The sequence below is a fragment of the Varroa jacobsoni genome, unplaced genomic scaffold, assembly GCF_002532875.2.
Source record: "Varroa jacobsoni isolate VJ856 unplaced genomic scaffold, vjacob_1.0 scaffold_431, whole genome shotgun sequence".
In the NCBI taxonomy this organism is placed as follows: domain Eukaryota; kingdom Metazoa; phylum Arthropoda; class Arachnida; order Mesostigmata; family Varroidae; genus Varroa; species Varroa jacobsoni.
In genome coordinates, this window is record NW_019213333.1 from 527,564 (window position 1) to 544,026 (window position 16,463).

Below are 16,463 nucleotides of genomic sequence, written 5' to 3' on the forward strand. Positions count from 1 at the left end.
ACTGTTATTATAGGAAACGAGCTCTCTGTGCATCCATCATCAGTTACCGCACCATCAGATCCAATGCAGCTTCATAATCCCACACGTCGGTGGGACCTCCACCAGGAACCCCTCTTCTCCAAAGAGGCAACCGCAAGCTCAACAACAGCAAAACAGCAGCGGCACAGAAGATCACTCGACCACACAGCTGGCAGGTTAATACTGCCGCTTTCCAGATAAGATCATCTACTATATATGTCTATACTACCTTGATGATATCTCGTGCATAACATTTCACCCAAGTGCACCCGATTGCTATACTATATACATAGTGAACCTTCGAGCCTACTGATCAAACAAGAATGTTGTCCTGGTTACATGGAACGTTTCCTTACCGCCGTAGCATCGATGAATATTCTCTGATTTTCTTCTAATTGACAACAATAGAAATTGGCGAACTCTAATGATTATAACGGAATCACTCGAGTGTGCGTGCATATATCAGATATGACGCATGCAACCGTTGAGCATTGCTAGACCATATGTCTGCTTGGTTTATGTGAAGGTCCAAGGTTACCGGCTAGATGAGGATAGTTCCTAAATGTCACTTCGAAATCGAGCTTGACGTTGAGTTTTTACACTTTTACCAGGGGACCTAATATGCTAAACCAGCTAATTTGTATACATAATTCAAGCCTATGAACTTCTCCGCGGTAGATAGACAAGTTATTTGTTTAATTCGTATGACTACTGCGATGGCGAAGGACCTATAAGTCGTCCTTAAAGTACCTAAGAAATAACATTTTCATTTGCGAAACTTACAGACCATTGGTGATCTATGTTTGAATCCCTACGTAGACAGACCTCGTCTCGTACTGGGAACCCGCCGTCTAATGTAATGCCTAGTAGCTCAAGTACCGGACGTAAAACACGGAAGACAGTTTTTAAACGACCTATGTTATTTTCGGGGTTTGCAATGTTTTTCAAACGAGTTGCAATTTAGTGTTGTCGAAACATGTGAGTTGCTCAAGAGCTAAATCGATATTGCTAATGTGATGTAGGCCGATAAAGGCAAGCAAGGCCAAGACAGTATCACCAGAAATACATTTCGCGTAATAAGTATTTTTCGCGTCATTTTTGAAGCCCAGTATATAATCTGATTGGTTATTATTAGTATCAGCTAGAGTACACTTCGATTCAAAACGTTCAGTGTCTTTCCGTTTCCTAAGAAAATAAGCATTTCTGTATTTGACGTTTTCAGTTGAATACGAGGAAAAGTCAATGTTATATTAATGGAACACCTCTGCGTGTAAATACGTACGGCACGTGGATAGGTGAATCGAAGTTGCGCGCTCTCGCTGTGTGATCTTAGTTATTTACAAATGTAATCGTGCGCGGCTTTGTAAAGCCCATCGTGTTTAGCGCGTTTTTTTGAACCACAAATCATTATTATAAGTAATTCCTGGCTTGCACCATACTGTTTGACCGTAGATACAATAATATCTAAAAAAACCGAAAGCGTTAAACTTACCAAGACTCGAATTGTGTCTGTCATCCTGCCGATTTTGAAAAGCAAAGCTAACTACACGGCTGCGCATTGCCGAATGAGAAGCAACGTGAGTTGAGGAAGGTGATCTTAAAGGTGCTGTTTTACCTAAATTCTTCGTTGGAGACCTATGAGGACTCCCTTTTGTTCTCTAACCTGCTAAGAAGACCTGGTAGACTCGGTTGACCCTGATAGATCGGTAGATAGTAGTACTGCCCGAGTTGTCTCAAAAGATATAAGACTGCCATCCTTACGGAATTGTTCCGTAAATGTAATTAGCACGGAGGAGAAAGGCACGCGCAAAAACAACCCGGCCAAACCGTGAAACATCGTTTTGAAACTGCTGTACTCAACCGCCAGCTAGCGAAACTCTGTCATTTGTAAAGTTGTCCCTTTTCTTGGAAGATGGCTTAAAAAGCAGAAACTAGTCCTAACACTGTGACCCTTGCCTGTTTCATTATTCGATTCTAACTAACAAGTTAAGTTCGTCTGCTATAGCAGCAAACGTTCTACTGTCATCTAGCCAGAGATCGCAGATCACTGTGTTGGTCCCTCTCGGTAGCCCACTAAATTAAACTATAATCGAGATAGTCCTTTTGTAGTGAACGTCGACTGTGTCGTTCAAACGCCGGTCTACGGGTCGACTACGCGTAATGTGTCGCTGCAGCTTAGAAATAAAGGTGCCACACAGTTTTTCAAGCGAAAAAAGGCCGCTTGTTTGTCCAAAATAAAAATAACCTTTAAATAATGGCGCCATACTAACCTAGAATAAATGTAAAAAAAAGAGCCACATCTGTTCATATGGAGTACGAGTTGATAATGTATATGTAAATGTATATATAAAACAGCGCCGTTCGTCGTCCAGGGTATATACTGTTATTAATCCTAAATCGCTAATATCCGGAAGTCATTAGGCTTGAGCCATACATACGAGTGAAGGTTGGACAGTCGCACGTTAATTATACTTTTGTAGAGACATTAAATAGGGCGATGTTTGTACTCTTGTCGTGCGTTCGGCAAAACACCAATTAACCCCCAGAAGCAATTTTCTTTGAGCTGCAAACATACAAGCTTCTACGGTGTGTGTATTTACAGGCCCAGTTTCATATGTTCTCAAATGTATTTGAGAGCAGAAGACCGCCAATCCCTAGAAGCCAACGCATTGCTTGACCATAACTGTAGTAAACCGTCACCGGGTGTACAAACGGCGATGCAGTTTATATTGTAATTAAGTTTTTTAACAAGTATATAGAGGTCACGCAAATAAATATAGCAACACAGAGAACGTGTTTTTAGAAACTGATTCAATAGGGTTTTTGTTTACAGAAATTGACTATGTGCACTCGATCTAACGCGTGCGGTATTTGCTAACGTGGTCCCGGACGATGCTCCATTGTAATACCGCTGTTGCGCCATCCGCCCCACGGAGCCGTGCAGTTACTTACTGCCTCTGATGGGCGACCGTTTTTCTGTCAATTACCTATAGTTCTTTTAGTTGACATTTACTGAAGTAGAATCATGTTTGTCTATTTGTCTTGACGCAGCTAGTAACTTAAAGATCAGTGGACAAACCAACTGACACTTTCGAACGACTGACGAAGATACCGAAATGGCCAGAGTGAACCGAGGGATTTATACAATGTATCTTTTTAGCCAGTTGCCAGGATATGATACTCTTGTAGAGCTCCAAATTGCAAATGCACAACCTCCCAATGCACCTGATCAGTGTTTCAACTATATTTTTGATCATCAGGTCCCACTGCGGTTAAGGCCATTTTTATGTAACCCTTTGCTCATGTATCGAGAGAAATTATGAGAAAAAACTCTCACTGACACCGATTGAGGACAATATGTTCTATTTTTGTATAGTAGCAGTATCTGCGAACGTGACAATATTTCATGTGGGCCAATCGAGATAGACAGCTAGAAGTATAACGACATTGACGTTAGTCAAACAATATGAACACAAAAACCAGTCTTCGCTGAAATATAACTAATGTTTGATTGGTTTTTTACACTGATACGAGTATATTCCATCGTTGCTGCGTTCCTTTCAGTCAAGATAAATCTAATGTATTTGTCTGCTTGCCAGTGCCGAATTAAAGGACGGGTCCTACCTCGAATCAACGTGTTCTCTACCGTTCAAGGCGCGTGCATCGTTGTCTGAGGCCGCAATCTTTCTGTATTGATCTAAACGGCAAAGAGGCCAAGTCAATTATCTAAATCGATGTATACAGCCTTTTAACATCTCGCACCTGCAAGCTTGGAAGAATTTCTCTTATATGTAAGAACTACATATTACTATGGGCCTGGATAGTGGCAGATTTTGTGTAGCGGAGCGCCGTTCAGACTATCCGCTCACATGTGCAGATTGGCTCAACTATGTACGTTACACACGGAACAGCGTTGGTGTCCTGTCAAGCCTGCTATGATAGAACATGCCTGCACGACGTGTCTCGTTGCGCAATCTATGTATGTCTAGTAAAAATGGCTCTTTCCAGAGACATGGAAAATATCGATGACGACATGTACGGAGTCGATGTACAACAAATAAATCAAATATTTTGTAAAAGCTAAACTAAAAAAGCTAGAGTTGATACAGTACGTTCCTGGGGCAAATAGCTTGGTTATACAACAAATCGCCCTTTTCCTGCTAAAAAAATTTAGCGTCCATTGTCCCGTTAAGTTTTTTTAAGGAGTAGCATTTTATAAATAAAAAAAAATCCACTTGGGTGTCGGACTTGACGAGACCCTGATTTTGTAATGAGTCCTCCTACGACATCATGATCTCTTCCGCAAATCGGGACAGACCTCTTAAGTTTCTATTTCGATGAATTATAAGAATTCTCGACACCGGTCAACGTTTACTAGTCAATCAAACCTCGGAAGAAAAAATTCATCTACGTACCTAGCGAAAGATCTCGGGCTTTAATGCTAAGAAGTCGCATAACCTTCCGGATGTTGCTGTGTGATATTTTGGATCCCATGGAGCCTTCCTTCACGGTTGCCAACAAGCTGCGAAGGTATTATATTATGAAGAAAGATCACGGAGATTGCTTGATATATACGTTCCCTCATAATACGATGATGAGTTACCTTAGACGAAAGCTAGTGCGGTAATAAATTGTTATCATATCAAAGTAACATGTATGGGCCGATATTCATACGCAAAGCTATCTATAAAATTCGTTGAATGACGCAGTTGAAGTGATACAAGTGTTAATTTATAGGTTGGTACTTGTCAGGCTCAGCCTAAATATATAAGTTGCCAAGTTATGAGCAACGAACTCGGGAGAACTTCGTGATTTTTCATTATATCAAGCACAGTAGTAGGAAATGACGACATGCTTCCGATATGTCAAACATTTTTATTATTACACACATCAATAATATCGGGCAGACAAACGTTGAGAGCTACGCTAGTAGGACACCAAGGACGCGTATTTTGCATCGTCTATTTTAATGTCTTTACTAGCAGGAAGTTGTGCCGTATTCAAGGCCGAGAACCTGACCAGAGACTGAATATATTTTAACTGGTGGCCTGGCAAATTGTTCTTGACAGTTGCGTCGGCCGTGGCCTTTTCATGTATTATTATCGTAGACAGCGCTGATACGGCGAGCACCTTCCTTTCTATTCCGGGGCCATCGTCGGGCTGACTGTCCTTCCTGGAGCGGCTGAGTGAGCAAGTGACGCCGAATAGCTGGCAAGTTTTTCCTGTAGCAGGTTTTGCATGGAGTCCCAATAGGCTGGTTAACTGCAGGACATCAAGAGGTTCGTTACGACGGAAAGATCATCCGTGTCCGAAGGGATTTAGGATAAAAAAAAAAATGTATGCTCTCCTTCGGCATTAGAAAGCGTTCAGCGCCGCAACAGTGCTCGGGGCGTTCGTTATGAGCTACCGCTATTGCTGTCGAAATTAGCAATTATGAGCCAGTTAGTTGTCTAACTATCACGATCACGCTTACTTATTTGTATGTCGTGATTCTTAGCCACTCTGCAACACTTGGTACTCAACACAAAACACGAGGATAACACTACTTGAGGATTACAAAGGCTTCGCGGGTGAAAGCCACTGTCACGCACTTCATCGATAAATGACCATATCGGATAATAGTGTGGTGAATAAAATCCAGCAAGATACTCACGGATGACACCGATAAGATTGTTGTCGTCGACACTGAATCAAGTAAGTTTGCTAAGTATGCCGAAAATAGCGATGACTTTGGCTAAACTCGAGGCCTGTCAACGATGCCGGAAAACAGAAAGTGCCTTTGCAGCCTGGCTAAGGTGCTGAAGGCGTTGAATCAGGCTTTAGGTCAACATAGGCGGGAGAACGAATTGAAGTGAATAGCACACCAGGTTCGGACGTTATATTGGCCATTGCTACAGGGGATCTTTGTAAAGACTTTCCCGACATGGTTCCCATAAACCCTGGCTATTTTCTTCTAGAGTTGAAGAAAGTAAGATCGCGCTTATCCCCAAGGGTAAAAGTAAACACACCTAGACGTCTGCTGAAGACACTGCAAAGGCTCAGAAACTTTGCTGAAGAAAGGGATCTTCTGTCTGAGAATCGGAATGGCTTCCGAAAGCACAGATCGGTGCTGACAGCAATCGATAGGGTTCTCAGAAAAACTGAAAAGGTGAGGGAAAGCTAAATTGTTAAAAACTAACTGATGCTATTTTCATAATCCTACCTTTAATTAGCCTATCATTGTGGAGAGTGCTCACATGCTTGAAAGAAGGAAAAGGTTTTTAATGTTTAGTCTCTCTAGTCTGCTTGACTGTTTGTGAGATAGATTGGTGGTCAATAGGTAAAAAGTTTTTTCTACAACAGCAAGAGTTCCTCAATGGTCTGTCCTAGACATCCTCATGGCATAAGACGGAACGCTAGGATTAGACGATTTCTTTTGTGGAGGTAGAAACCATTGTCTATACAGGTGACCTCTGTACTATATATGGGCTATACATTGTATGGGCTATATTTGGCTCCTGCGAAGTCAGAGGTTATATTAATCATGAACAGGAAAAAATATTGGCTTTATAGACTCACTTCGGGCAGGAAAATAATACACCTGGTCAAAACGACAAGACACTTTGGGATCCATTTAAAGCATGCAATAAGTGAAATGTATTACATCAGGAAAGTTGTCGCAATGACGACCAGAGCCGTCATGGAAATTGCCTTGCCAGAATGCTGCTAAACAGCCGTAAACCACAGTAACGAGTTGATTACGCTTTTTAGAGCACCTATCTTTACCTGAACTTATGGGGTTACGGTTATGTAGCCACTTAAAAGTGCCTAGCAAATCCTTGCTGTTAGGGTTACCCAAGACTACCACACAATTAGTACAAACGCGGCTTTCACCGTGGCAGGTGCCGCTTCCTAAGATCTAAGAGTTAAAGAGGGGCGTGCTCCCGGGTGAGATCTGACTAATGACGCGGAAGGGAAAGTCTCGAGAATATGGCAAGAAGAATGGGAGCTGATACTTAATTTTACGACGGGAGTGGCAGTAGGGGGCACCATCCCTAAGATAAAGTCTGGATGCACGATCAGGTGAAAGCTAGCTTACTATCTCATGCAGATCCTCTGGGATCACGAAGCTTTTCAAGGCTACCTTCACAAAACTGGTAAAGCCCCAGTGGGCATCTATGCACTCTGCACTACGGGCCCAGAAGATACACCACACTACAGTCTGCCGACTTGTATGGCACTTACCCGCATTAAAGAAGGACACATCGCGGGGGAGATAAGATTGTACCTAAGAAACGGCATGAGGGGTTTTATGCCTGTAAAATTACGACTTAATTAGAGCAACATGGCGTACGATGCTTCATCAAATTTGGAGGACACATCGGGTGGTCAAACTTCCATTCAGGGAGCTAGCTTATCTGTAGAGGTGGGAACCTGTTTAAGGTAATCCGCTGGCACTAGTCACTCCCTCCTATTAGCCTGTAGTACTGTCAAATGGGCTGATCTGGGCTGATTTGGAGTGAATCTTGAGAGGTTAATTAAGAGCTAGTGAATGGTGATTTCGACAGGAACGAGCCCAACGGGGAAGGTTGAGCCTCACACTCGGCTCACATAAGATAGGCGTTATGTTCTGGGGTAAATCTTCTATAAGAAGAAATAATAGAAGGCATTACTTTTACAGCGATTATAGACCTATTGCAAATGAGTGAGCAAGGGCAACCGCTAGCGAACTATTCGAAATAGCTGTTCGTTCCCCAATGAATGTAAGTGGTCATCGAGGGCCAGGACATCGGGCAGAATTAAATCGGGGCAACAAATACCTGCGCTGGCAACAGAGATGACGCGTGTTTGAATTCTTGGCCGATGGTATGCTACACGCCAGACATACGTAGCCACAGTGAAACAGTGAGTGAAGAAGTCGTCCCAGCTAGCGAGCATGCCCCACCGGTGGTAACTCGTAAGTTGGGGGGTTTTACGAAAAGTCCATCAGCCTGGTTAAACGCACAATATGGACATTTCGCCCTTTTGCCATAAAAGCTGATCAAATTCAGGTAAAATCAGATAGTAAGTTGTCTGTATTTTACAGCATTTACGTCCCATTTAGTTTGGCAGTAGGGACCAAGGCTACCTTTTTTAAGCTGGACCACCGCCGTTTTGGTGAAAATTGCTGATAGCAACCCAGTGAATTGTCTAGACGTGCCATCAGGTTTAAGTAGTTGTCTAGTGTGATTGTTAAGCAGTCGAGATAAGCAGTAGAGAGCTTGAGTCGTTATAGTGGCTTCAATTTACTTTCAAATAAAGCTCTGGGCTTTGTTTGACATAGAAGACATGTTGAAGAGCGAATAGTAAATATTATGCAATGATTACGTATATAGAAGAAAACTACGTTGTGAAACATGCTGTTTTAACTTGGAATTCGCAAACAAAATCGGTGTTATAAATATAGTTCATTTTGCAATAATATTATTAATTTTACTAAGCACCAAATTTGAAATACCGATTCGCAGGACACGGCTACAGCAGATAAATGGCCTTTGTTGGCTAACGGAAACAATAGCCTGATCATATTCTATGCTTCCGTAATGAATTTAGTGCTTAACCCATTGGCACAGTCCACGCTTTATACTAAATTTCCGTCGAAGCATAACCAACGTACGAGTTGTTTGTATTAGAAGGTTAAACGTATGATTGCTTACAATATAATTCAGTAGACCGACCTTTGAATTTATTATATTTTTACGATCGGCGAGGAGCAACGAATATCTGCAAGCTCCTGAGCTGATAGGTATTTTGAACGTGAAGTTTATAGAGCAACTTGAAGAAAAAATGCGATCTTCTCAGGACTGGCGAAGAACGAAATAGTTACTGACCGTGCTTGCTTTTTGATAACGCCATGGATTCCTCTTATATGAACAATGTCAGATATATAGATATTTAGTTCTAATATACGACTCCATATAATGGAATATTCGAATAGCTCTGCTATTCCTAAATCTTGACCGCTTCTTATGGTTGTGTCGGTGCGCTGTGCCGCGTTTGTGACCAAGGCCTTTAAGAACATACACCACCCAATGGATTCATGAAGAAATAATTTTCCACTACTTAAAATTCGTAACTTGAGCAATCTAGCAATTCAATATGGGCGTAGAAATAAAAAAAAAAAAGCACTTGTGAAGCATGAGGATTGATCTCTATTATATATATTCAATGGCAAAGTTTTCAATGCTGCAAAATCCGAGCTCGAGTAGAAAAACTCAACAAGAAAGGGGATAATCCGGTAACGTTGTCACTGTCGACGACGTGTTTTGACCGCAAAGTCGAGGAGAAAAGTGGCATCGACCATTGGCATTAGAAATGGGTCGAGGCAAAGTGAGGGCAATACGGGAAAATTTCGGAACCAGGTATTTCCTTCTCGCCTAATGTAATACATTTGGGCACAAACTCTTGCACTGAATACAAACAAGCGGAATCAAATGCTGCTACTCATCTCTCTAAATGACGGTCTATATTGTTTTTGAAATTGCCGGGTTAAAGCTGATCATTTTCATGCATGGGCCATATAAAGAGGCGGGTAGTCGTTGTGCCCGTAATTAGTACGAAAACTACTAGACGTGTTGAAAAGTATTCTTAATTAATTAGGCTGTATTAATTCAATGATTTCTATACGATCATACGTCGGCACCAGCCAATAAAAAGGTCATCCAATAGATACATGTATATTGATCGCACAGTAGACCTATGCTGCTCACCCAGAGAAGCGCACACTTGGTCATCAGAGGAGCTGGATAGCGATTAAATAATAAACATGTTCATAAATTGTAGCGTTTTTATTACGTTAAAATACATTCAAATATTGAGTGGACTTGCTAACTTTTTAGACACGTCCGCAACGTATTATTTGTGTTTTTATTCGAAGTTTTAGATCCCCTAAAGAACGAATGATCTAATTCTAGTAGCAGAAACCGATTGTTTATAAAATAACATTTTCATACCTAATAACATAACTATGGCGATGGCTCTAAATAAGGAAGTAGCCAGATCATTCACTCCAGATACTGGCGTTGTCCTTGTATGCTTGCATTATATACACTTATCCGACAAAATGGTCCTTCCAAGAAGGTGACTGGAACGCGTCTACGCGTGCGATGTTTCTAAATATTGTATTATGTGTTTTTATATAAAAGTGAACATAACCACAATGAACGTAGCGTCTAGTTTTGAGACAGTTAGTATTGCAAGTACATTATGGCTAACGATGCTATAATACGATTACCTCTACTCAATATGGCCACCGATTGGCGAATGGGAAATGGATCATTTTATGTAACACTATCTAACTGGAGGATCTAACTGGTCACAACTTCTTTCGATTTCCTAGTTTTCGGTTCGCACGAGTACATATTGCGTAAGTCTGGCTAGTTCTGTATACAGCTTTTGTTAAGGAAGGAGTCGGGTATTCATTGTTAGCCACACTGTGCCTGATACGATAGGTATTACGCATACAGGGGCACTTGTTTGGCAGCCTATGAGGCACTAAGTAACTAAATTGTATCCTCAAGTAAGGGTTGAGCCAGTTTTTCAAACTTCCGTATCATATATTGCCGTCAGCGACGTGCAAATTCATGTAAATAAAGACAGCTAATTTGTTACACCTCAAAAACTCGCTTATCCGGGAAAAACATAGAACGATCCTAAAGAATAACAACGATATTATACAAATGGAGCTGTAATACAAAAAACACATTGTATTTTTCATAAAGCAGGCAGCATTTGATCAACACATTTATCTGTACAAAATGGCATAGAAATAGGCCAAGAGCTATATATCCATGCATAGTGAACACCGCATGCAAGTGCCAGGAGAGCCTTATATAATTATACTGGGCTATTGTGTAGAGTGCATTTATTATAGTCCGTTGGGAACGTTAGGAAACCTTTCGGAGCGAATCAGGCCATGTCGGTAAAATCGACTGGTCGGGTTTCAAACATCGTCTGGAAATAAAAATTACCTCGTCTTTTATTTATATTTGCAAATGAAAGTCACTATTAGGTTGGGCACGTATTTACATAGCAAAGTAGTAAAATAAGATGAGCTGAAAGTTACTTCCAAAACTTCAGATTTTGTTTAATTTTTAGTGGGATAACGTGATTTGCGAGAACTCGGTTATTGTTTTCCCTAAAAATACATTATTTGTTTAAATCACAACGACTTGACACTAAGCATCCGGCCACCGCTGGTCAACATTCTGTTTCTTACAATGTGCTTTAAACAAGTTAGTTAGAACCTTACCGTGTAACATCATTGTTACAGGAAGTTTCTCTCATTTTCTTTTGCGTTTCTTGGCATCTCTTTCCCTTATGTCCTGGTCAATTTATCAGGCGCGAGTTACTCATCGGAGGTAGGCGGCGCTCCCCCTCTTTCGCCACGACTGCCCTGGCATTTAGCGAAGGAGGCAACTGTGTTTGTTCCGCCCGGTCACCAGACCCCGATGAGCTTGCAGGGCCTGCAGAGACTCCATCACCACCATGTACACCATCGTGGGCCCGGGGAACTCCCCATCCACCACTTGCCCGATCAGTTTCACACACAGACCCAGAATACGATGCCGCCCAGCTCGGTGCCAGAAGGACTCCCGCATATCCATCTGGCCAACGCAGTTGTTCAGCAGCACTCCCCAGTCCAGGGGCAGGGGCAAATACAGACAACACCGTCAGGCAGCAGCAACAGCAACGACACTCACCAGGGACAGCAACAGCAACAACATCCGGATATCGACCGGATTTGCCTCTCGCGTCACCTGCAACAACAACAGCAGGGGTCCTTTGGCCTTCAGAAAGGCAGCGGTCAATTGGCTTACGAGGCTGGCGGCTCTTCTCGGAGCACGCACTCCATTCATTCTAGTTCGTCTCCGAGGTGAGCACAATAATAAGGGTGGTGGTAAAAATGAGGGTAGAATGATTAGGCATAATCGTATTAGTGGAGGACCTGTCTGTAATCTTGGAATTTTTTATACGTAGAATTAAGTACTATAGTATATTTTATCGTATTAGTGACAAGTTTTAAAGAAGAACTTGAACGTCTAGCATATTCACTGCGCTAACTGGAACACGAGTGTTTTGTTTTGTCGATTTCCGTGGCTAGTCCAAGCGATAGGCCTAGCCAATAGGCCGAGAAATAGTTCTGTAGAGGATACTTCACTGGTCAAAACATACATATTTTTTATCCTTTTCTAATAGATAATTAAAGGCAGAAGTTTAGAAGGCACAATTTAAGCGGATAGCTAAACATTGTGGGTAGTGTAAAGTGCACGATATCCAGCACCAATCTGTTGTCTGACGTTTATTATTGCATAAAATACAGCAGTCCGTCAAAGCCGTATCGCTCGTTGTAGTGATTAAATAGAAATAAAATCACTGTTGTCTACTACGTTTGGGCATCCGTAGAAAACACTCATTCCGCAGGGAAAAGAGAGGATGCATTGCTAACTAAATAAAATCTAAAAAAAAAATCATCTATGGTTGAAATTTGATTGGGAAATTCGCGAGAAATGCACGTGTTTCAAAAAGGAGATATTCTTAGCAAATGTGAAACACTAGAAAAAAATATTTGAAGACGACAATGTAGAAACTCAGTATAGCCGAACCTTTAAGATGACTTTGTAAATAGGTTCATAAACATTGAGCGTCACTCAGAATTCGTGCAGTGCATAAACGGCATTCTGAGCAACACTCAATGCTTAAGTTTTAGGACAATTGCTACTTGACTACTTAGATAAAATTCGCTCGATAAACAATACTTGTGTCTCAAAAGCTATTTTTTACCGTTTCGTCCTTCCAGACGATGTGGTCGATGCAGTAGTATCAGTTCATCCCGGGAATTGGCCTTCAAAATGGACACCATTTCTTCCAACCGCTCACACAGCACCTCCAACCCCAGCAGCCCCAGTCAGTAAAGCAGGGTTACCCAGAATCGTTGACATCCTAACTTCTCTTTTGTTTTGCCTGTTCCAAAAAGACGGCCGTCTATTTGTTCAACAATGCAACATTCGGCAATGTGATACAAACTCGTCAAAAAGATATGACTAACCGCTATGGACATCACAGCGATATAGATCAGTTTTAAAGGCATGTATAAATAATAATCGAACCATCAAGTAACCTGAAAAAATGCTACTCGTAGCTCAATTTCGGGCTTCCGAGATGCGAGAAAAGCAAGGAGGGCAAGGGTAAAGGTAACACTTTCAGAGCAAAAATAACCGAACTCGAGTAGAAGGCAATGCTGACTGTGAAGCTATGACAAGAACAGATGTCCTCAGCGCAACAGGCCTCGGAAAGCGCATGAAAATCGGATCCGTCAATCGCTCTGGAATTGCTCGTATCAGATCTGTTCACCATGCAAGTCACCTGAGCACCTCTTGCTGTTAATGGAGAAACAAGAAATCGCCAACAAGGTCAAAGACAGAGTCGAAGAGCTCTAGTTCGATTAACCTCGATCTCAGACGAAGGTCTAAATCGACAGTCTACGCCACGCCCTAGACAATCTACAACCGCTCACTGTCACAATTCACGCTTGGCGTACCCGCCATAGTTACTTGCTGGTGACATACATCGAAAATATAAACACAAGCAAATGCAGCGTTGCATTATCGGTGCGTCGCATATAATTAGTTGCTAATTGTTGCGTCCTGTCTTGAGGCCCACAGCGCTGCAGAACCAAGATGAAGACCTAAGCCAATGGTGACGTGTCGATTAGTGTGCATTTCATGATGTGTGAAATACACAAATCAATGAACGAAATAACAACACATTGTGAGTGCTTACTACATAGATGCTATCTATTTCTATACGTAATTTACGATTCCTTGCAGTATCGGCAACAATTTCCCACAAACAAGATAACACCGGCAAACAAAAGCGAACATCGACCCCTCTGCCAGCATGTCTGTGTATGCAATATCACTATTAAATGATAGGGGGCGCTTCCATAATCATGGGCGCAAAATTAATCAGTGTCCAACAAGGCACGGTATATGCAAAAATTGAGAAATTTCCTATATATGCTGTAGTAGCAGAAGTAGAACATATGATAAAATCCATTTTCTGCCACGTTAATCACGCAATGTTTGCTTAAATTCTCTTTTGTGCCTAAACTAATAGAAGGAGCAAGACGATTAACTAGCTCCGACGGATCGCAAGTTTTCCTATTTTAGCTAAATCAGGAAACAACACTTTGCTACGGTCAAGTGTGCATCAGTAATAGTATCATTATGGTAAGAAGTATAGCGTCGAGCTGCAGCATATCTAGCTATATGAACATATGATCCTATATAAACCCCCAGCGAAAATATATAAGGCAATTATATTTTTAGACACCTATAAGGTAAATGCATGCAGCAGGATCTACTTTATATTTGAACACAAATTGCTAGCTATATACGACGGGTATCTTGCTATATATACAGGCGACGTTGTTACTAAGCAAGTGTACTATAGATATGACTATAGCCAAATCAAACTATACTTACTACAAAATTCGTTCTCAGTTTTGAACTATTGTCGGCCATATTGGAATAATGATGTAGCATGATACAAGCGACATAAATAAAATGAAAAACGGTTATTACTTGATAACATGTTTACATACCCGACTAGGGTAACGCTGCTACTGCGAAGGGGAAGACGACGACAACGACGACGACGAAGAAGATTATGATGATGAGGATTACTAACTCTTATCATAAAAATGTTAGTAGTAATATGAAATTAACAATAAAAAAAATTAGTATAAAAATACTAGTAGTAATAACAACTACATAATTATTAATGCAGTTGTTTTTAACAACCATTCAAGTTGAAAGGCTGAAAGAGTTTAAGATCAGTGATAACAGAACGACGATGATCGACTATCATCTATAGCAGTGCGACGCTCGTCGTGCCAGAAGCTCTATTCGATAACCTAGGGCAGGCGAAATCTCTTTTGTAGTTCCACCTACGTATTTATCAAGTAAATGCTACATGCAGAACTGAAACATGTTGAACAGTTCTCTGATCCGAAGGATTCAATCAAAATAATTTACATGGACAGCGCTGATTCGTCGACTGTGCTCGGAATTAATGCGCAGCTTCTGCGAGATACGACCGAAAAACGTTTTCTTGACGAATAGTTTTTTACTCGCAAAATATCATGGCTAATACGCCAACAGCCACTTGCTTATCAAGTTTTTATCTATTAGGCGTTTCCTTTTAAGTTCTTTGCTAAATTATGTCCATTGTGACAATAACGCGAACAATCACGCTCTGAATGGTACTCGATATAAATCCGAGGAAGAACTGTACCCGTTGCACAAATGGCTCTTCATCGAAAGCCGGAGAGGCGTTACATAGATCGGTCTACCGAGAGGCTTCTATCTGGCACAGATAACGTGCACCATTTTTCTCTAAGAAGTAGCAAGGATACACATGTGTTTTAGGTAAGAATTTAATGGGTACACCATTGGAGGACTCACTATTGCTAAGCTGTAACAAAACACTTAAAGGGTATGGCTATGGCTATGGCATCGAGGCTGCTATGCGAGGATTTATGTGAAAAATTAAAGTTCATGCGCAAGTTATGTTTAATCATTCATCCCATAAATTACCACAGAAGCTAGTTCTCAGCTCGCGTGTGGATAAACGACATGTGATGGGTGCCCTATATGGCTTCAGTATATGCACGTGATTACATTTTAAGGGAAGATGCCGGCGTGTGGATTTTAGGCCGCAGTAGAAGCTAAGACGGGAACTTGACGCAAGTTACATCCACTTGAATTGCCTGTATCAACCAAATAATCAAGCAGGATATCACCTGGGATGATGCCGCGGCTGTCACGTGCCATATTGAGAATAGGTATTCGAACAATCACGAGAACAAAGAAAAGACATTAATAGCACAACTTTCATCAGCTAATAATAAGAATAAAGCAGAAAGAAGATCAAAATCTTATTAAACTGCGTCTTCGTTTCCATAACTTTAGTTATGACCGGATGGAATAGAAATGTTAACATGTTGACGATGATAGACCACCGCCGCCTCTACGTATTGTGAGATAGGCGGCGGCGGCTTATCATCTCTCTCAAAGAGACAGAGATGTCATTTGGCTTACCGCAATTATAAGGTTATATATAGCAAGGTGGTAGGGGCAGATGTAGCCAGTCAAAACAGTTTCCGTACTTAGCCATTGGCAGCTATATACAAACTAGCTGATCAGATTGCTGACAGAGAAAAGGCTTAATAAAACGTCGTTACGTGAAATAACCGCTTGATCAGACACGCGACACTTGAAGAGCCTCAACAAACCAGTTTTTTTCGATCATTATCAATGATTAGGCCTTAGACATTTACGGACCAAGCAGTATGATTAGCCAAAATAAAAATTAGACTTAAAAGATCCAATCCATTATATGAAATAGTAGCTGATGAACGGCCA

General features: G+C 41.3%; 1 protein-coding gene across 1 annotated transcript in view; it reads left to right on the forward strand.

The window, feature by feature from the left end:
- LOC111260372 (uncharacterized) overlaps positions 1 to 15,978 on the forward strand; it is a 43,194-nt gene extending 27,216 nt beyond the window's left edge. Inside the window, exons 6-8 of the mRNA XM_022833080.2 lie at positions 14 to 194; positions 11,377 to 11,911; positions 12,836 to 15,978. Of these exons, the coding sequence (XP_022688815.1) occupies positions 14 to 194; positions 11,377 to 11,911; positions 12,836 to 12,950 (831 nt within the window). The 3' untranslated portion in view covers positions 12,951 to 15,978. The remainder of the gene's footprint in view (positions 1 to 13; positions 195 to 11,376; positions 11,912 to 12,835) is intronic.
- The last annotated feature ends 485 nt before the right edge of the window (positions 15,979 to 16,463 follow it).